The sequence below is a fragment of the Haplochromis burtoni genome, unplaced genomic scaffold (genome assembly GCF_018398535.1).
Source record: "Haplochromis burtoni strain Fernald_Lab_line unplaced genomic scaffold, NCSU_Asbu1 Contig_517, whole genome shotgun sequence".
Taxonomy (NCBI): Eukaryota; Metazoa; Chordata; class Actinopteri; order Cichliformes; family Cichlidae; genus Haplochromis; species Haplochromis burtoni.
Window position 1 is genome coordinate 106,202 of NW_024582878.1, and position 23,027 is coordinate 129,228.

General features: G+C 39.5%; 1 protein-coding gene across 1 annotated transcript in view; it reads right to left on the minus strand.

Annotated features, from left to right (window-relative positions):
- The window catches only part of LOC102289990 (receptor-type tyrosine-protein phosphatase zeta), a gene marked incomplete in the record, with an annotated part of 122,520 nt that overhangs the window by 34,902 nt on the left and 64,591 nt on the right, over nt 1–23,027 (minus strand). Inside the window, 6 exon segments of the mRNA XM_042214099.1 lie at nt 5,451–5,589; nt 10,059–10,577; nt 11,529–12,396; nt 12,490–12,530; nt 15,253–15,379; nt 19,172–19,356. Coding sequence (XP_042070033.1) covers nt 5,451–5,589; nt 10,059–10,577; nt 11,529–12,396; nt 12,490–12,530; nt 15,253–15,379; nt 19,172–19,356 — 1,879 coding nt within the window.

The following is a 23,027-nucleotide window of genomic DNA, read 5'->3' on the forward strand; positions in this document are numbered from 1 at the left end:
TCCTCTGACCTGCACCAGGGTAAACCTCCGCCTGCCCCACTCCTGCTTTACAGGTGAAAATAGAGCAACAGGACCGCTAGTCTTTGACTTTATTTATTTTCTGTTGTGTTTTACTTGCATCTATTTGAAAGACTGAGTGTAAACACAAAAGAATATTTTATTTTATGTGCTGGAATGTGCAGAAAATAGGTTTAAATGTTAAACTAATTTCTTCCAATCTGAGAATTTTGTATATAATTTAATGTTTGCTTGATGCATAAAGTTAAAAGATTAAGACTTTTCCATTTGATTACATTTTGTATGATGGATTATGCAGAAAAAGTAGAATTGGGCTGAAAGATCTATCGCTTTATCACCTATTCAGGTTGTAAGTCTTGTTTTTAAAAAGTAACTAAGTAACTAATTACTTTTGAAAATAAGTAATCAGTAAAGTAACGGGTTTACTTTTGGGGGAAGTAATCAGTAATTAGTTACTGATTACTTTTTTCAAGTAACTTGACCAACACTGGAGATTAATGACAAATACTTTGAGAAACTACTTTGACTAACAAAAACAATCTCCCAACAGGTCTCAGAGGTTTTTACGCCAGCCCCCCACTGTCCACTAATCTAGTCTGATTAGCCCTGCATCAAGTTTCCAAACCAAACAGAATAATTTCTACTTTATTAAATCTACTTCATTCTACTTCTATATTAATTCTTCAGTCTAGTTTTTTTTCTTAAGATAGTTGTTCTACAACTTACTCAAGGTAAGGAAATCTTTAGTCTCAGATGACTGCTAGTGTTTGCCTAACAGTACAGATGCAAAATGACTGAAACTAGTAGCACTGCAACAATAAGCCACAAAATCATCTTCATGATTGTTAATTCACTCGGATAAAGTATTTCTCCTACTGAAAACACTGCATCCAGATAAATCTTTACGAGATTAAAGATTTCTCTTTTTCTTTTAAATGACACAGTTTAGGTCAACAGGAGCTATAAGCAGAAAGGAGTATAGGACCCGTATCCCTTAAATGATTTTGCTTTTAATGTCAGCCAGAGTCCTTGAGTGGTCTCGTCGCATCAGTGAGGGTTCATAATTCAGGGTAGTCAAGTGGTTGACGTAGACTTCCAATAGTTCCCAGCATTGGGCAGTTGAATGGTTATTCACACATTCCAAAGCAACAAATTTAATTGATCTACAATACTTTGTATACTACATTAGGCAGCATTGCAGCTAAAAGGGTTAGTTCCATATGCCTCCTCCATATATGTATACTATGATTTTGGTCCACCCTTTGCAGATTATGTTCAAACATGGTGTTCATTATGGACAAATTGTGATTTGCAATAACAAAACACCACTGTGTTTCAGATGAGGAAGGCTGTGCATGCTAGTCACACTCCTCCAGGTTTTACTATCATTGCTTATATCAGGGTTAAAGTCTCCCAGTAGGACAACAGAGTAATGAGGTGTAGCAGCTTGAGCACCCGTTTCAGGGACTCCAAGAAGGCTAAACTGTTGCTTGGACTTTTATGCCAAACAACAGTCAGTACCTGCTCCCTGACCCAAATGACCTGGAACAAATCCTGTCCTCATTAAGCGGCGGAAGCCTAAATGCACTGGCAGCAATCCGAGGGGATACAACAACCCCTAGTCTCTTTGAGTGTTTATGTACAGAAGTGCTATATAAAAACCAGTCCATTTACCATTTTTTAAAAAAAATTCTGTCCTGTCTGGCAGGTTTTGCAATTAGCATTATGATCTGAATCCAAAAATGTGCCAAACACATTTTGCTTTTCTAAGACGAGCTCTCTAAATTCTCTATAGGCTCCTCTTCTTCATGTGTTTCTTTCATCTGTTTATTTATCATTTTCTATTAGTGTTATTTTATTTATTAGATTATATGTAATATAGTATATAGTATATTATGACCTTGTCTAAGTTGACAGGCAGCAGAAGAAAAAAAATGGAAGGGGGCGAAAACAGGAAAAACATAATAAAAGTATAGAGTGCAAATAGAAATGTGATGCCAAATGCTGCACCTGTAAGAGAAGAAAAAACAAACAAAAAAACCCCAAACCCCATACAGCATCTAGAAGACAAAAATATAAAAATGCATAGTTAAATTAATCAACAGTTTTCTTGCGGTGCACACACGCATGTCTGGCGTTATTGAGGGTGGGTTGGGGGTGGTTCCTCTCCCTGCTCCTCCCAACTGGTCGTTGATTATTCCCCACCCCTCTTTCTTTCTGTCCCTTTTCTTCTTCAGTTCCTCCGCCTTCTCCTCTTGCCTTTCGGCAACCTGGCCTTCACCCACTGTCCACTCTGGCATAATACCCACACAGATAATAACACAATTTATAAAAACAAAACGATTAACCCCAGAGTCTACAGCGCTCGTCCTGGAAAAAGCAAATGTGTTTGGCACAACAAAGCATTCAGGCCATGATTCTGTCGCTAAACCTGCCTGACAGTACAGGTTAAAAACAAACAAGCAATTATATAGAGATTGACATATTTTAATGCAGAACTTTTGCACTTCATTAAAAGTTTATTTTCACAGAATGTAGTATGACTACTTTTATCTAAGTATAGGATTCGGGATAGATACTTCTTCCACAACTGCAAAAAGTTTCATTCTAATTATATTAATATTTAATATTATAAATCATAATAATTTTACTAATAACCACAAATCTAACCACCTAGTAGAATTAGTTTTTAATATTTTTCTTGCTTTTATTATGAACACAATTATAAACTATGTATATAAATATATCAACTAATAAATATATAAACTTATCAAACTAAAATAATTTAAAAAAAGACAATTGTACAAGTATTTTGTACAAATATTTTAGCAGTGCAAACAGACAGATGCATAGCTTTTTCCCTTTGGTCTGCAAGTCCAGGGCAAGACACCAGATTTAAGGATCTACAACATGGTACATGGTAAAACTCGTTCTTACGTAGTGGACTGACATGACCGCAAAGTATGAAAACTTAGCCCACATAGCAAACAGCAGCTACAAGGATGGTGTGTAGTTTGACCCTTTAGGTTGCTACACAAAATCATAGTAAAAACCTTAACTGTTTTATCGGCCACTAATTCAGATCAGAAAATGAGCTACTTACTACTGTTGTGTTGTGTTGTAAAAAGACAGCACACCTTATTTGTTCCCATTTTGGAAAATGTATTTAATTAAGAATGATAGAATAAAAACTATTTTTCCTTTTCTTAGAAACTCATCATGATTTTTTTTATCTTAAAAGGTGTGTGATAATGTAAACAGGAGTTCAGAGACTTCAGAACTTCTCTTTGAGTACTCTAGTTTTAATGATTTCTTTAGCAGTAATGTAATTTCCACTGCTACTACTTTTCCTTTGGCTCCGCCCTCCAATTAGTCAGTTGGTTGGAGCAATTAGGATTCAGCTTCGAGCACAGAGCTAACCATAAGACCGTGAAGCGCACGCAAACGCAGTCTTGCATACCTGATTGCTTATTTCAACGCATGACTTCTGAGTTGTATGTGGGCATTATTGAATTTACATGAATTTAATTGCGCGAGTAGCAATTAGTACTTGTGCAATTACATAATTTTTTTCTCCCGCATGACTTTTGACATACATATAACACCATAGAAACTACTTAATGCAATTATATTGATTATATACTGATATTGATTATAGTAACTTGTGAGAAGCTCAGATTAAATTAAGTAACTGAGCTGCAGCTTAGTAACAACCACATTAACAGATAATGACACACTCTGAACTGAAAACAGCTACCATCCACATCCTGTGAGATACTCAGGATGTAGGATAAATATTAATATTGTGCATATCCAAACCTTTAAGGACTGTTTAGCTATATCCTGATTTGCTGCACAACTCTCACCTTGCTGCAACTTTGTAGTCAATCGAAATCCTCTCACCCTGCTTCATCTCAAATGCACAGCAGCAGTGGCCAAATGAGCACCGTGTTGTGAGTTAGTGAAGGAGGACACAACAACAGGAGGATTAGTGCAGTCTGACCTCCTGCTGCTCGCCCTACAAGAAGCTGATACGATTCCTTCTATCCGACATAATCAGTCAGATGTCCTTTTCGATCCTGCAGCCCTCCCAGGACGCTCTCCTCTGAGTGATGCTCAGAGCACTGCAGCCAAAGCACATCCTTTATTAAGGATTAATCCTCCTGCTCTACAGATTATTACCAGTTTAGCACTGCTCAGTCTTAGGGATACAACAACAAGCTGATTGCCAAACAAGAGCAATATGTTTATCTTCAACATGGCAGATGACAAATGTACTCTGTGAAAAATAACTAAAAATGTTTACACTGCATTTGACAGCGTGTCTTTGATTGGATTTCTGGAGCTGGGTATTTCACGGTCAGAAAGATTTTCAAGATTTGTTGTCAAAACAAGACAAAAAAAAGGTTTGGGGTTTGTGACGAGGAGAAAACAAAGCATGCAAACAAAAAACTACGACTATCCTTAAAGAACATTCAGTTTGCTTCATATTGAGCATTTCATATGTCTCCATAAATAAAGAAAAATGGCATCTCTGAAGGTTATCCAAAGTGAATCAACAGAGAGCTGCAGTAACAGATGAAAGGCTTCATTCAGCATGAACAGAAGGTATTATTTGTGAAGTGTGTGTATTTGCTCACCAAAACACAAATAAAAACACACAATACGATGCATGATCAAGATTGAGCCCATGTTTGAAGAGATTAGGTTTCCCAGAAAAATGTGAAAATCTTCTGGTTGATGTTGATCATCAGAAGATATATGTGACGTGTAGTTGGGTTAGAAGGCGGGCAGTGGAGATGGGGATTATGCATATGTGTTTTTAATAGATACTAGGAATATATTCTTAACACCTTTTAGAAAAAGAAAACGTGACAAAAATCATGAAATTATTGGAGGAGGATTTGGATTAGACAATAAGTCGGATGCTAAATGTGCTAGCATTTTTCAGTATTTTCAGTAAACAAAAATGCACTTTTGACATAAAACTGGTACAGGAAAAGGCAAAATGAACTTTTCAATCATTTCAAATGATATTCCAATGTCACGTATCTTCCTGATGTTAATCTTGTACCATACGTACAAGAATAAGTGCATGATATTATTACCCACGATGGATGACCCTCCTATGGATAACAAGTTGTCTGGATCATTCTCACGTGGAGCACAATTTGTGTGGGAAGTGGTCTTCTATTGCACATCACCATGTTCATGGTAAATGCACAACAGGCTGCAGAAAAAAGCCTTTGTTTTAACCATATTGTTCACAACTCTCACTTAGCTTTGGACTAAACCACCTGTGTAAATGTGTTAAAAGAATCTCACTACATAAAGTGTAAATTTTAAATAGATGGGGGATTATAAAATTGTACTATGTATCCTGCATGCATAAACTGTTTTCCATTATATGCAGATTTACCGGCAGTACCTACCGCCAGTAGACGAGAACACAGATGAGAGCAATCAGGCCGAGGACGGTGAGGGTGGAGATGACAGCCAAAGGAACCACAGCCTTCCTCTCTTGTTCCCTGATTGAACCAACTCTCGACTCGTGGCTGCTGTTACTAGCATCTGTAGAGAAATAACACCAAAAGAGTTGGCAGCTAAAAAAACGCTGCTGGAGAGCAGAAATAAAAGTCAAAACCCACCTACTTTTTAGATGAAGGCTCAAGAAGTATAATAAAATTGGTCAACAGAGCCACAAACACTATATGCCAGTGGCATACAAACCCAGTCAGGGTCATATTTTAAACGTGTCAGTTTAAACTGGATATAGTTAACTTTTAATTACAAAAAAGTCATTATAGTCATGGTATTTTTATACATTTAAATTGTAAGTATTAGGTGAAACAAAAGGTAGAATATTGCTATTTCAAACATGTTTTTCACTATTTAACCAGCTTTTCCTTTGTTTTTGTTTTTTTGTGACAGTCAGCAAATGCATTTAAATTTTTGCTTATTTTGCCTGAAATGTAACCACAGGGTCAAAGTTAATCTAGAATCAATGGAAATAATGCTAAAGAAAGTATAAGAATATTGGTCCCATGTAGAATCCAAAATGTAGTCTCTAAAGCCACCATATTTCTGACCTCCTATCCATAAAATATATATAAAAGATGGTCGTACACTGATTAGTGAATTTATAGTAAATTTATGTTGTGAAACCTTAAATAGAGCATTGTTGCTCTTGCCGGTGGTGGCAGTGTCCGGCAGCCTCGCCTCTGTCAGTGCGCCCCAGGGCAGCTGTGGCTACAATGTAGCTTGCCATCACCAGTGTGTGAATGTGTGTGTGAATGGGTGGATGACTGGTTGTGTAAAGCGCTTTGGGGTCCTTAGGGACTAGTAAAGCGCTATACAAATACAGGCCATTTTTGCCTTGGGTTTTTTGTAAACCTGTTAAAATTTAAGTCTATAACCTGCCTTCAGACTTTACTGCATTTTCAGCAAATCTGTATATCTTTACACAGATTATTGTATTTATAGAATACACTGATAAAGCATAGGACCACAAATGTAACACTATCGACTGCCAATCCAAAAATAACGTCCTCTGCTTGCTTGCTAACTGCTCTTTCATTTTCAAAATATATTACAGCCCACAGATTTAGACATATTTAGTCAAGCAAATCATAATTTTATCAATCAGGTCTTGTCAACAAACTGTACTTACTCTCCCACTTGGTTCAATTGAACAACTTTGCCTGAAGTATATTTGAAACTTTGAGCATATAAGCATGGAACATTTAAAAGTAGAGGAAAGAAAATAGGAAAACAACCATAGATGGTCCAATGTAAAAGAAAGAATTAAAAATCAGCATCAAAAGGGTTTTCTGATGTCACATTTGCAAAACTTCAATATGAGACCTCCAAGAATAATAAAACAAGCTTTCCTTTCTCTTGTGGGGTTGTATCGACTTTTTTCATTGTACTTAAATTACTCAAGTGAATACATAAGTAATTTATTTATTTATATGTTAGAGCAGCGGTCCCCAACCATTTTTGCGCCACGGACCAGTTTACGTGTGACAATATTTTCATGGACTGGCCTTTAAGGTGCCACGGATAAATACAACAAAACAAAACCAGTACCAAAAAAAAAAGAGATTTATTTATAACACACGGGAAAAGACCCAGGAAAACCAAGTTAACGATAAAAACGATAAAGAAAATAAGGATAAAGACCAATGAAAACCCTGAAAAGCATAAATTTCCCACCCAAGCCTCAACCCTCGCGGCCCGGTACCAAACGACTCATGGACCAGTACCGGTCCGTGGCCCAGGGGACGGGGACCGCTGCATTAGAGCACGTAGCAAAATGGTAATACAGCATCGTAGGTTACACAGATTTCTTTGCACTGTGCTCTTCTGTTTCTAGGTGTTAGGTATTATTTTTGTGAGCTTTCACTAATTATTTTTAATGATATATGAAAAATACCCACAGTGCATCTTTCCTGTAAAAGTGGATAGAAATGTACGCTGTGGAAGACCTAAACAACATTTCACTCAACTGAAACATGATTCAAATGGAAATTTCACATCTGATTAATTAAACACAAGTTGTGGACCAACTTCCAAACTTGTTGCAAAATAAATTATTATCAAAAATAATTAGAACTTATAGTACTATCCCTTTGTACTTCATCATCTTGGCAGGTAACACATACAAATTTAATGGTGACCCCAAAAACGTGAAGAATAATTAATAATTTGAAGACTTACAAGAAAAAAAAGAAGCAAATGAAATGTAACTGAGCTCTTCTTGGCTTACTCAAAGTGTTTATGAAACAACGTTGGACATTCTCATACCTCTAATATCTATTTTAGAATAAAAAAACACATTTATATCTCAAAACACAATGCTCTCCCTCATTCAAAATTGACTAATGTGCTGTACAAATACAAAATTCATCACGATAAAAACACCTGCCAAACCATTTGAAACACAGGGAGGCACAAAAGCCTTTAATGAAAAGTCCATCACTGATTCCTCAAAGTACATAACCTATAATGGCTGAACCTGAGGTCACTCAGCAGCTCCCCTTACCTCAACTGGTCGCAGCAGATGGCTGCCCCTCCCTGAGCCTGGCTCTGCGGGAGGTTTCTTCCTGTTAAAAGGGAGTTTTTCCTTCTCACTGTTGCCATAGCACTTGCATTTGTCTGTTGTATTATTGTAAGATTTACCTTAAAATATAAAAGTGCCTTGAGGTGACTGTTGTTGTAATTTGGTGTTGTATAAATAAAATTGAATTGAATTTAGCCGCTAAACCATCCTTTCTGACAGCCTGTAAAAACAACAATAGTGTGAACTACACATGACTGAAAAGCTGTTTGCTAGACCTTTTCTGCACAGACTGACCCTGCACTGTCATGAATGAGTGGGTCAGACCTGTTAACCAGCTCATATCGAGTTTGTGGTGCGCTTTAAAAGTAAAACCAATTCATCCAATAATTCATCCAGCACACCTTTTTATGCCGGTTTTAAACCTTGGACTAATTACTAGAGGATGAAAAATATTAGTCAATTCAATGAGGAAATTGAAATAGAAGACTCAACTCAAAAAATTAAAAATCAAATCAAATCAAATATGTGACTTAAGGAACCAACAGTCTTAAAACCCCCTCTTAACAAATATAAATAAAAAGGTTGGAGGTTTCCCCCTAACATATATTTAGCTACCAGGCAGGCCTTATTTTTAATTTATCTGAAAGAAAAGTCAGGGCAATGTTCAATACACATCATACAACACAGATCAGTTGACCTCAAATTACCTCTAAAAAAATAAAATAAAAGGAGTGACCCACTACTTTTCTTTTCCATTTGCAAACATTTGGCCTTTGTTGTTATTAGTGCAGTAACACACCAAGACCTTCTACAACAAGACCATGTGAAAACTTTTTTTTTTTAAATCATAAAATTTTGGTATTTTCAAGGACACTTTGACGAACAAAGCTTTATGGATGAAAATCTTAAAAAAAAGAAAAATCCAACCAACAAAAAAAAAGATATTTTAAGTTTTTTAAAGAATTATTATTATTATTATGCAACTTTGAAGTAACAGGGATATTAATTATGATATTACCCACCTGCAGCAAGATTTTAATAAGATCAATGTGAATTTCATTTAAATAAACTAAAAATCAAAGCCTGTCAGGAAGGGAAAAAATCTTTCTCTGTTATTTATTACTTGATTTACTTTGTAAATACTACAACTTTAAATCACTTTTCACTCATATTTACAACCTATACATAGCACAGCTGAGACAATATAAAGATAATATAGATATGTGAACCACTTTGAAAATCAAAACAGCTCTGCTGCCCTCTGGTGCCCATGTCAAGCAACATTTGAAAAGGCATTTCAGTGTTTAGGGTTTTTGAGCATCACTAAACCTTGATGACCAAAGCTAGACCACATGTCATCTTTTTTTTTTTTTCTTTTTTTTTTAATTACAGTAATAATTTTAGTTGTTGTCAGGATATTCTTTAACTTTCTGTCTCTATCTCATGATAGTGTGGCCTCTTTAAAAGGTTTTATTCTGTCATCAAATGTAGTGCAGCGTTTAGGGCTCCTGCATTTTCGCATCTTCTTCTTTATTAGTGGCCATGAATATCTTACTGCCTCACATGTCATCAGAGAGGCTCCATTAGAATTATATTAAATAAGAAAAATACTTCACATGGAAGTGGAGCTATTTACATCCCTGATATGCAGTTTGAAAAAACAACAATATATGGCTGGATGCAATCTATTAAGATAAATATATCTGAAATTATAGTGAAGAATGTGATGAAAGGTTCATAATAGTTAAGGGGCCTGTATAGTTAAGTGAATTTTCTTTATTTTGATTTAACAGACTGAAATTATAAATGACGTTTTCTTTTTCTTCTCTTACAAATGAAGAGAAGTAGATTAGTCTTTTGGATGTTCAAAATTCTTTCTAACAAAGCATGTGTTTCCTAGTTTCCAGGGGAAAATTGCAAATGCAGTGAAGTTTTTGTCCCCCGCGCACTGGCAGCTTTTTTTTTTGTTTTGTTTTACCTGCTACTGGCTCCTCTTCTGTCAACTCCCTTTCTGTGTGCTCAGAGATACTGAAGTCAGAAGATGTCTCGTTGTCGTAGAGGCTTTCACTCTGCCCTGAGCTGCTCCCCTCCTCCCTACCTAGCGACCAATGTGAAGCAGAGGTTACTGCTTCCGTTGTCGTGTCTCCTACCTCGAAGCCCAATGCATTGCTACTCTCACTTTCAAAATAAAATGCTGAGGAGTGTTCATCCAGATCGTCTGGGTTCTGGCCAGCCTCTGAGGAGCTAGATGGGGAAGCACTGCCAATAACGTTCATCGAGTAAGGGAGCATGCTCTCCCCAGAGGTTGAAGTTTGAACCATGTCCCACTCCTGATCTATGCCCTCCTGGGAGTCGGGGAACAGGCCTGAGCCAGATGCACTGGTACTGGTGTCTATCACCTGTCCCTCTGAAGCGAGAGTGGTGGGGGAGGCTGTGGGTGAAGGAGTTAGCACAGATGATACAGAGAACCAGGATTCCATGATGGCAGATGCTGTGGCTGCAACAGAAATTGGCAGGTCACTTTGGGTGGCTTGGAGAACCTGGGAGTGTGAAGAAGATGATGAAGGCAAGATAGCACTACGGGATGACAGTGGCTGACCTAAGGACAGACCATCAGAGCCCACCACAGATAAAGAGTGTAGAAAATTGTCAAATTCAACATGAGTGGCTGAAAGGAAGCCCAAACTTGAGTAAAGCTCTAAACTTATAGAGTCCCAGGCTGAGGAGGACAATTCAACATTTAACAAATGCAACCAAGGGGAGGATGCTGATGGCTCCAAAGAGCAGTCACACAGGGCATGCACATCGCTAACTAATGGAAATCTGTCACCACTGCCCTCTTTGAGAAAAGTCTCTATTGTTTTCCCTGTGGCATATCTTGAATTGTCAAAAACAGATGAGAAAGAACTAGATAATCCCAGGGTAGGGTCAAAAAGGAAGCGGTTACTAGACAGATGAACCGAAGGTTCTAGGGTGGGGATGACAGACAGAGATGCTGCTGAGAGAGACTGATCCCAGGAAGATTCAGAGAGCTTGGTGGTGAAAACAATAGCAGACGGGTCTAGAAGTGCTTGGAGTGGAGGTGTACTGCTAAATACTGAGGGATTACTTGAAGATCCAGACAACACATCATCATTGCTATCAGTATCATCAAACCCAACACCATGAAAGACAGGGTCAGTCGCCCAACCAGACAGGGAGTGTGAGGGGTGAGGGAGGTAAGGCAGGGTAGAGGCAGATAGCGTGAAGACTGAAGCCTGGGAAACTGGGTCTTTGACAGGTGACAGGGATGTAGCAGTAAGCTGTGAGTCCAAGGGAGACAATATAGGCCAAGAGGAGGTAGGATCATGCAAGCAGGTGGAAGAGGCACAGCTGGAATCCACGGCGTCACACAAAGGAGAGGAGGTGAAGGAGGAGGAAGTTGAGGGGAACACAAATAGGCTCTCACCATTGGACAGTGGCTTTGTGGTCTGCACGAGAATGCGGCTTAATTGGACAGATGTTTTGGTAGGTGAAGAGGAAGGTTTGGAAGTTGAGCTTTCTGTCTGGATCTCTGGAATACCTCTGGGCTTAGTAGAAAGACTTCTATCAGTGGTGTTGTCTTTGTTTGTTGGGTGTGCCAAACGTGGATCAGTCTTGGTTTGGATGAAGGATGTAGAAGACGACGTTGTGCTGCTCACATTACTTATATGAGACATGACATTGGTTGCAGTGTTGCCTGATTGAGAAACATTACCTTCTTTGGTCTTTGCACTGGTAATTGTAGGAGTAGTGGTAGTTACTTTTCCAGAATAATCTTGTTGACTTAATCCTCTATTAATGTAATCAGCCTTTGAAGTGGTGACTGTGGGAGCAGTGGTACTTATACCTCCCTTTATTTTGCCTTTTCCATTTAGGGTAATGCCTCCATGAACACCATCTATTTTTATCGTGCGGTGTAAAGGAGCAGTGGTGGTATAAAGTGAGTTTTCTTTGGTTGTTTTGGTTAAATTAAACAGAGCATTGGCATTGAAGTTAGCTCTTCCCTTTGTTTCTGGTGGCAGGGTCATTTCTGGTGACCACATGGAGGTACTATGTTGTTGCATCTCTTCAGAATTGCTCAACACTTGACCAGATTGAGTGGCTCTAAGAGGAGGAAGTGGATCCTTGGTAACTTTCCTGTGACCCGACTCTACTGTTGTAGTTCTAATAGTAGGCAAAAGCAAAAAAGGTGATTCAGAAGTTGTTGTCCTCTGCAAGTTTGTTGCACTCCAATCCAGATCGTGGTCCTTAGTTTGTCCTATTTCATCCCAGGTAAGATCTAGATCATACTTGACCTGTTGGTAAAAGTATGGTTTACAGACTTTGACAAGTAACAGTAATTCTACAATTAAACAATGAGATGGGGAAAATAGGATTTTTGTTTTTACCTCATTACTATATTCATAAGAAGCTGGATCCAGTGCATTTTCTAGAAAGGGAACAGAATGCAACATTAGTTATATACAATGCAAACAAGAACTAGAATAAATCACTTAATTTCAAAATAACTCTAGCTTAAATTTTCTTCAGGATGGCTTTAAGTTTCCTTCAACTTATATTCATGTTATTTTTAATTTCCAGAATTAAAAACAATGTTCAAAGAAAGAAAATGCTGAAAAAGCAGAAATAGGTAACAAAGGTCATAACAAATTGGAAACACAGACGAAAACATCTCAGACAAGAACAGGTAAGCTCCTGGAGAATTAATCCTTTCATTTAGTTTTGTTATTCTAGGACCAATAATCAGAATGGGAATGTGTCACTCGGGATAGGAAAAAGGACAATACAAAAAACCATATGGAGAAAATGAAAAAGAGGAGGATTATTCAGACAACTACATGTGATAAAATGACAATTTATGAAAAAAACAAATGGTGACAACATATCGGGTACCTGCATGCAGGAATTATCCCCAAAAGACACAAACACATGAAGCATTTGCAACTTGTAGTTTTTCCTGTTTCATTCTTGTAAAACTAGACAAGTTACAGAAAGGAATCTGAACAAAAAGCTTTCAAGTTACTTCTTTAACTCCGATTGTCTCAAACTTTTGTTTTCAGACTGGATCCACCTCTTCCCTAAGAGGAATAAAACAAACTCATAAGGAGAGTTATCTGCTAATGCTGCACAAGCTGACTGAACTTAGAGACAGCACACAGTGGGGATTTAAGGGGGCAGGTGTGTAAATGGTGGGCTAGTGGCTCTTACCTGTTTGAAGCTAAATGACACACCACAAGGACCAGATCAGACTTGTTTGAGAAGCATGAAGTGAGGTTTTACAAGTTTAAAGAAACAGGCTTGATGGAGAAGACTCAGGGAAATGATATGTGTGTTAACTTTATCAACATTAGCACCATGGCATTTACAAATGAAATACATATCAGTATTTTTTCCTAGAACACATATCATCATCATTATAGATCATAAATAACACTTTTGCAAATTTCTGTACAGGAATTGTATTTTGAACGTACTTCATTTGGTGATCATAAAATTCCTACTATAATCATGTATGGTTTGCTCTCAGGAGCTCAGTGAATTCCAGTGTGGTAGCATGATAGGACCTGCGCAACCAGTCCAGTAATAAAGTTATGCTATACACTTTACTCGGTCTGAAATATTTTTTCAATTTTAAAAGTGACTAATTTTAAAGGTGAGTAAAACGTTGCCTTGTTAGTTATTCCTCACAGTCTTGTAAACGCCATAATCAATTCAGTTTTATTCATATAGTGCCAAATCACAGCAACAGTTGCCTCAAGGCACTTTACAAGGTAGAGACCCTACAATATAATTGAAAATAAGGTAATGCTACTTAAATATAAGTAGTAATATAATAGTAGTAATCTAATACTAACATAATAAGGTGTTTTTAAGATGTCGATTTCTATGTTTTTTTGTGACAGAACTATTTCTAGGCAGCTATGACTGCCAGAATGTTAGCATGTATCCAAAACCGAAGTTAGGAAAAATTCACTTATGTAAATCTAATGAATATTGAAGAATATTACAATAAGATACAGGATAATAGGATACTTCATCTTTTTGATTGTAAGAACACATATCGGTTTATTTATTATTAAGTTCAGCTGAAATACAAAGTCACTATAACTGCCAATCCAGTCCTCACTAAACAAAAGGCTGCAAAAACAAAAGGATTGGGAAGCAGAACAGATGCCATGTGAATGTGGATGACAGCAAAACAAAGATGGCAGCTTTGCAACACTAAAAATTACTCTTTAAACCAAGTATGTTGTTTAACTCTAAATACAGGAAGAGTATATTTTAAGAATCTAAAGAAACAGTTAAAAACACAGACAAGATGAAACATGTTTTTGTGTGTTAAATCAAATGTAGTCAGTTACATGTGTACAACCATAGGGAAGGTAAAATGGGTAGGGTGAAAAGGAGATGAGGAAAAACACAAGAAATATTTATTCAGGATTTAGGGGAGGACAGATATTTGGGATAAATTGTTTACAAAGAAAAATGTGTAAGAAACCAAAAAAGTTAATTAATTGCACCCTAATGATCATATTTCAGTAACAATTTAGTTAGTTTGAAGGGCTGAAGCAGTTTTTCCTCAGCTTCAGGTCTTTGTGTTAAGTAAGGTTAAACAAAACCCTTTTAGACGGAAAAAAAGAAATTCTCTAGCCTCAACCAAAACCAGATGTTTCCGTTACAAAAGTGACCTTGTTAGTGTGTGGTAATTTATAAGCTTTTATCTTCTAATGCAGTTTATTCCATTTATGACCATAAAACAACAGAAAAATGTAAAGAGAGAATAGCAAAAGAAAATGATGAAAATAAAAAAAAACAATAAAATGTCATAGTAAATAAAAATGTTGAATGAAATGCATCCACGTTATTAGATTAAATTTAAATTATTAATTATTAATAATATGTAAAAGTGACTGGAATATATTTAAAATATGGTTAAATGATGACTTAGTAACAGTAATGTGACCAATAACATTACTAAGTGTTAACCAATTACTTTGCACTTTGTAAAGGTTCAATACAAATTAATTTTATAATATACAGGTTTGGCTATCTTGCAGGTTTGTCACAAAGTCACAATTTGCACTAGCCTTACTATTTCACAATTAATAGATTTTGTGGTTATGCCTGGTGATGGGCACGCTTGCTCTTACCAGGGTTGTCAATGGGCATGACAACCATCAATGGGTTGCTTGAACGTCCGTACAGACCGTTGGAGCACACCGCCACAACCTGGATCATATAACTGGTGTTGGCCAAGAGGTCATCAAGTATCGCACCCTGGTGAAAGAATATCACATCAGTGCCAAGATTACCTACTTCCATTCTCTACAGTCATTTGCATGTCTTTATTTCACTCACAAGGAGTTAAACCATGGTCAAAGTACAGTGTACAAGTGAATGTTACAGCTATCCTAAAACTAGGCTCGTGCCCGGTACCAAACGACTCATGGACCGGTACCGGTGCGTGGCCCAGGGGTTGGGGACCGCTGTTGTAGACAAATTCCTATACATATTTCTTAGATATTTTGATCCATATTGACATGACAGCATCATGCTAACCCTAACCCTATCTAGCAGCTCAACGGGTGCACCTAACAAAGTGTCTAATGAGTGTAAGTAAGCATCCTTACCGCATCACCTAATGATATTAATTTTCTGTGTCCAAGACTTATTTAATTTGCTACCTTGCGATTAAACACCACAGAAGTTGTTGCAGACATTCATCATTTGGCAAAAAAGACATTTTACTTTTGGCAAGTATCTTGCACATATTGTGGAAGTGTCATAAAACTTTTATTTCAACACAAAGTTTATTGTCTAACATAAAATCCAGGGCGATACTTTTGGGTTGGCCTACAGGTGAACTTCAACATACTCCCTAGACTATGAAATAACAATATGGCTAAGAATTATTTACCATTAAAGCCACACCAAAAACATTGAGCAGCCTAGTGAACACCTTTTTGAGAAGACAGTTTTTAGTAGTAGTAAGCAGTGCACAGTTCTTAGAGGTTCGGTGATTATCATTTGTGCAACAGCTGCTTATTCAGGCTTTATAGAGGTCAATGGTTAATATAATTGGCGAAAATATCACCCCTCTGTGAATTGCTACCTTAACGTGGTGGAGGGGGTTTGTGTGTTCCAGGGATTCCAGGGGCTATGTTGTCCCCCTTGGTAGGGTCTCCCATGGCAAATTGGTCCTGGGTAAGGGACCAAACAATGAGGAATTCAAAAGACCCCCATGAGTATAAGTCACCGGTCGTAGCAGATGGCCGCCCCTCCCTGAGCCTGGTTCTGCCGGAGGTTTCTTCCTGTTAAAAGGGAGTTTTTCCTTCCCACTGTCGCCAAAGTGCATAGGGGGTCATATGATTGTTGGGTTTCTCTCTGTATGTATTATTGTAGGATCTACTGTACAATATAAAGCGCCTTGAGGCGACTGTTGTTGTGGTTTGGCGCTATATAAATAAAACTGAATTGAATCGAATAAGTCCAAGGGAACAGTTCACCCTTCCAGGGCCCCTCACTGGAGCCAGGCCCGGGGAGGGTGCCCAATGGCATCCATGGGGCACAGCCAGGCACAGTTCGAAAAAAGGGACATGGCCTCCTGCAGGCCCACTACCCACAGGAGGTGCCATAGGTGTCGGGTACAATGTGCTTTGGGTGGCGGCCAGGAGCAGAGGCCCTGTCGGACCAAACCCTGACTACCAAAACTAGTGATTGGGACATGGAATGTCACCTCTCTGGTGTCTGGGTTAGTGCATGAGGTTGAGAGGTACCTGCTAGATATAGTCGGGCTCACCTCAATGCATGGCTTGGGGTCCTGGTGAGGGCCTAGACTGTCTCAGTCTAGAGTTGCCCTTGCTGAGAGGCAGCAGACTGGGGTGGGTATTCTAGTATCCCCTCGGCTTGTTGCCTGTACGTTGGGGTTTCTGGACGAGAGGGCTTGCACCCTGCACCTTCAGGTCAGAGGACAGGTCCTGACTGTCGTCTCCGCTTATGCGCAGTTTACTTCAAAGTACCCAGCCTTCTTGGAGTCCCTGGGTGCTTGAGAGTGCTCCACATGGGGACTGTTGTCCTACTGGGAGACTTCAACGCTCATGTAAGAAATGACAGTGAGACCTGGAGGGGGAGTGACTGGAAGGAATGGGCTCCCGGATCTGAACCTGAGCAGTGTTTTGTTACTGGACGCCTGTGCAAACCACAGTTGTAACAAACATTTTTGTAAACGATTTTGTAATCGTATCACCAGACTTGTGGAAATATTTTGGGTGAAGAGAGGGGCTGAGCTGATCACCACCTGGTGGTGAGTTGGTGGGGGGGAGGATGCTGGACAGACCTGATGCACCAAAATGTATAATGAGGGTGAGCTGGGAACGCTTGGCAGAGGTCCAGTCTGCAAGCTCTTCAACTCACACCTCAGGCAGAGCTTCAACAGCGTTCCAAGGGAGATTGGGGACATCGAGTCTGAATGGACCATGTTCAGCACCTCCACTGCTGAAGCCGCTGCACTGAGCTGCAGCTGTAAGGTGGTTGCTGCCTGTCGTGGTAGTAACCGCCGAACCAAATGTTGGGACACCAGAAGTGAAGGGAGCCACCAGGCTAAAGGAGGAGTCCTATTGGGCTTGGTTAGCTTTCGGGACGTCAGAGGCAGCTGATAGGTACTGACAGGCCAAGCAGAACGCGACTCAGGCAGTGACTAAAGCAAAAACCCAGTGTGAGAGGAGTTTGGAGAGGCCATGGAAAAGGAAGAAATTCTGGCAAACTATCATGCGACGGATACTTAAGAAGAGGGACCGGAGGGTGTGCTCCAACTATAGGGGATCACACCCTCAGCCTCCTTGGGAAAGTCTATGCCATGGTGCTGGCGAGTCCGTCCTTTAGTTGAACCTCGGATACAGGAGGAACAATGCGGCTTTCGTCCTGGTCGTGGAACACTGGACCAGCTCTTTACCCTCTCAACGATACTTGAGGGTGCATGGGAGTTTGCCCAACCAGTCTACATATATTTTGTGGACTTGGAGAAGGCATTCAACCATGTCCTTCAGAGTGTTCTGTGGGAGGTGCTTCAGGAGTATGGGATGTCTGACCCATTGCAACAGGCCCTTTTTTATGGAGAGAATTTCTAGAAGTAGCCAAGTGGAGGGAGGCTTTCACTTGGGTGGTCTCAGAATCTCATCTCTGCTTTTTGCAGATGATGCGGTTCTGTTAGCCTTAATGTATGATGGCCTCCAGCTCGCACTGGAACAGCTTGCAGTACAGTGTGAAGCAGTGGAAATGAGAATCAGCACCTCCAAATCTGGGGCCATGGCCCTCAGCCGGAAAAGGGTGAATTGCCCACTTCGGGTCAGGGACAACTTCCTACCCCAAGTGAATTAAACTAAAATCTCGGGGTCTTGTTCACAAGTGATGAAGGAGTGAGAGATTAACAGATGGATTGGTGCTGCGGCTGCAGTGATGCGGACGCTGTACTGGTCTGTTATGGTGAAGATAGAGCTGAATGTAAAAACGAAGCTCTCAATTTACTGGTTGATCCACGTCCCTACCCTCATCTACAGTCACAAGCTGTGGGTAGTGCGGATACTAGCAGCACAAATGGGCTTCCTCCAAAGGTTGGCTGGCCTTTCCCTTAGAGATAGGGTGAGGAGTTCAGCCATCTGGGAAGGACTAAGAGTAGACCCACTGCTCCTCCACAATGAAAGGAGCCAGTTGAGATGGTTTGGGCATCTGACAAGAATGCCTCTTGGGCGCATCCTGGGCGAGGTGTTCCAGGTATGCCCCACTGGGAGGAGGCCCCGGGGCAGACCCAGGACACGCTGGAGAGATTATATCTCTCGGTTGGCCTGGGAATGCCTTGGTGTTCCCTTGGACAAGCTGGAGGAGGTGGTAGGGGAGAGGGAGGTCTGGGCTTCTCTGCCTTGTCTGGCCCCCCATGACCCGGCCCCTGATCAGTGGAAGAAGATGGATGGATGGATGGATGGATGGATGGATGGACGGACGGACAGATGGCAAATATCACAAAATTTAAGAGAAAATGTTTTTTATATTATGAACTGTTGGTTGCTTTCTCACCACATCCTGGTCTCCGTCAGTCAGATATTCAGATGAGACAGCATTCTCTGTACTAGCTAGTCTGTAGTTGACTGAGTACTTGTCGATGCTGGAGTCATACACTGCCCGTGGCCTTTCCCATGTCACCAGCAGGCTGCTAAGGTTGTGTGGTGCCACCTGGATGTTCTCCGGTTCTGAACTGCAGACTGAAACACACAGATAAAAACCTCTCTTTTTAAAAATATGCTGTGATGCACTCTTTTAAACCCACGAGTTCTGCAGATGGTTTACAGCTTACATTTCCTCAGTCATTTCAGATCCTGATAAAAAAAATAAATAAATAAATGTACTCATTACAGTGTGGCTGGCTTGGTATTATTGATTGTCACATTCTACAGTGTATATTCCATTTTTGCCTGCACTTTTGGACACAAATTCAAATACAGGAATCAAAACTCTAACCAAAACTAAGATCTACCTTGACTTTATTTTCTATTATAGTAACTTTTATTATTTCAGTAGCTTTTATGTAAATTTGATGAACAGGGCAACACTGGATACATTATCATGTATGATTGACTACATTAAAAAAAAGAAAGAGTCAATTAAAAGGAAAATATTACATTTTATGATTTTGCTTTTAAAATTGTCCTGATCCTCAATGCAGGTTATCACATCATATTATGTTTTATAGCTTGCTCTTTTGAAGCAACTCAGTGGTGAAATGTGTTCAATGCTTGTTTGCTGATTAGGAAAATTACACAAAAAACTACAAAGCTGAATTTCATAAAACTGAAATTGTGCTCTTCAATATAAAATTGAAGAGCATAATCAAGAATTAATTCAATTTAGATGTGAAGCCATAGTTATACCTTTAAAATTGACTTTGGTGGGCCATAAACTGTCCTAGCGCCCATCATGATGTGCCTTTATTTGTTTATTGATTTATTTGTTACTGCCTTGAGGTGACTGCTGTTGCGATGTGGCGCTGTATATATAAAATTTAATTAAATTGAACTGAATTATTAACTACCGGTAAGTAAGCAATGGATGAGTAATGTGAATTGTGGCTGTTGAAATGGCTCCTGTCTGTGTTTGTAAGTATGATTCTGGGTCAGAGGTGAGATTAGTAGTGCAGAGACAATGCAGATGACTGACACTATGAAGTCTGGGATTAACACAGATTAAAGCAGGCTGAGGATTGGTGGTGACAGACAGAAAACTCTATCCAATCATTCGCAAATTTCCTTTTCCACTGGATCTCAGCTAGGCTCAGTGCTCTAACCAGTCTGAACTCTGTTCACTGAGGGATCAAAGTGAAAATCCTGATATCATTAGCTATGAACAGCAGAAGAGGGAACAGATAAATACAAGCTGATAAATACAAATATTTTGCTTGGACCACTAGAGGGCAGTGCCAACCACGAGAACTTTGGTAAAGAATGCACAAACCTCTCTCTCTCTCTCTCTCCCTCCCTCCCTCCAATTTTAGTCTGTTTTCCCTGAAACCAACTGTCAGGGAAAACAGACCATGTGTTTCCATGTGGCAAACCTCAGTGTGGTCATGGTTTGACTGATTGACTGACTGGTTGGGTTGTGTATGTGTGTTTATGTGTTTTTGTAGTTAAAGGGCAGGACTGAAGGCAGATCAAACATACTGCTGAGTGCAGAAAGAGAAATGATAAGACATAAAGAGTAATAAATAAAACAGCGGACGCACCAATGAATCACTCCAAAGTGACCTGAAAATCAACAACAATAACAAAAAAAAGACCAGAAAAAAAACTATGCTATGTTGACTAAACCAACATTAATTGTTCTATGCTGACATGTCTATAAACAGTGTTGGGGAGTAACGGAATACATGTACCGCTGTTACGTATTTAAAATACAAAATATGAGTAACTGTATTCTGTTACAGTTACCGTTTAAAAAGGTGGTATTCAGAATACAGTTATTTTGTTGAAATAAATGGATTACACGCCGGTCTTTTCCTGTTTCATATGTTAGGCTATGCCCTCTCCATTTTTGATAATTCCACACCGGTGGAAACCCAAACAAAACACGCATTAGTGTTACAGGCATAGCCCTAAAGAATGTAGCCTCATGGGCAGTGTAGTCCGTGCTGCAGGGAGAATGGACTGCCATACTTGTTATGTGTCTGTGAGCGAGGGAGGGAGAAAAAGGAAAAGTACGAGTTGTCACCGACCAGAAACGGGAGCTGGAAGCATGTAAATATAATAATCACCACTGCAGCCAAGAAGAGTGCCTGACGAGCCCAGCTGTAAGTAAGCTGTTAAGACTCGACTGTACACTGTGTTCGTGTTTTCCTCCGAAACAATAAGTTCCATTGGAGCCTTTCAACGCCTCTCTCTGTCTCTCACTAGCAAAGTTGACCCAGACAACAAAGTAAAGCTAGTTTTCGGTTATGAGCCCGACATGAACCCGACGTATTAGCCAGAGGTCCCTTTACATATATTAAAAAAAAAATTCTTGGACTTTTGGATCTCATAAGACATTTAAATTAAAACCAGCAACTAATTTTTTTGGTACTTTGAAACCCTTTCCTATTCCTATATCAGGGAAACCGATTCAATCAAACCATACTCACTGAACAAACTACAGTGATCAGCATGTTATAGTTTGGCATGACTGCTGCTGCTTCCAGTAATTTTCAGTTTTCTTCTAAGGCTTGTGTAAATTCTAGTACCCAGCATCGATGAGTTTGTAACATCTAATGGAGTATACTTTCTAAGTAGATAAGCAAAACTGTACTTGTATAGCACCTTTCTATCATTACATCATACGTTTTGTTTTGGCTACCAAGTGTCAGGAAATATGTTCCTGCTGTTCTAGTGGTGAAGATAATGGCAGTAAATTTGTGGGGCCTAGTTTGTTTTGCTGTTTAAAGATTAGCAGAAGCTTTTTAGGAGTGCTCTGCCATTGCTTTGCCTAGGCATTGTACCTTTGTTGTTTCACTCTAGAGCAGCGGTCCCCAACCTTTTTTGCGCCACGGACCGGTGTAATGTCACACAAGATTTTCACGGACCGGCCTTTAAGGTGCAGCGAACAAATACAACAAAATAAAATGATACGTCCAAGACAAAAACTGTGGTATTTTATAAATGTAATAATAAATGCCAATTAACTGTGTAATTGTGTAACTTTATTAGCAGCGTCCTCCTGAAATGCGCCAACATTAAGAGTAACATCCTCCTGTCTGCTCTCTGGCCACCATGGTAACGTGTAAATATTTCTTTCAAAATAAGATAATAATAAGAAGACACAACTACAAAGACCCAGGGAAACAGAGTTAATGATAAAAACCCTGAAAACCATCAATTTCCCACCTGAGCCTCAACTCTCGTGGTCCGGTACCAAACGACTCACAGACCGGTCCGTGGCCTGGTGGTTGGGGACCGCTGCTCTAGAGTTTAACGTGTTCTTTTCTTTCAGTGAAGAATGGGGTTTTTGTTTGGAAACCCACTTTATATGTTACCTCCTTTGACAGTATCACAGTATCAGCTTAAAGCACTTGTTGCTGCTGAGTTTGCATCTTTTGCTGTGAAGTACAGCCAGACTTTTGACCGCTTTACCTTGGTCATTTTTAATCTGTAGCTCTGCTCTAAAAGAACGTACGTACCTGGCCCCGCCTACTAAACGTAAAATGATTGGCTAGAAGTGTATCACAGCTCAGGAAAAAAAAGCACCGAAATAAAGCACCGAAATGTGCGCTGCTTTTCGGTCTGGTTACTACCGTTTATGTCAGAATAATGGCACCGGACACCGGTACCCATCCCTAGCTATGACGTAATGGAAAACTCACAGAGAAACTCACGGATTCTTCCATTGACCGCGGCACACCTGCACCAGGGTA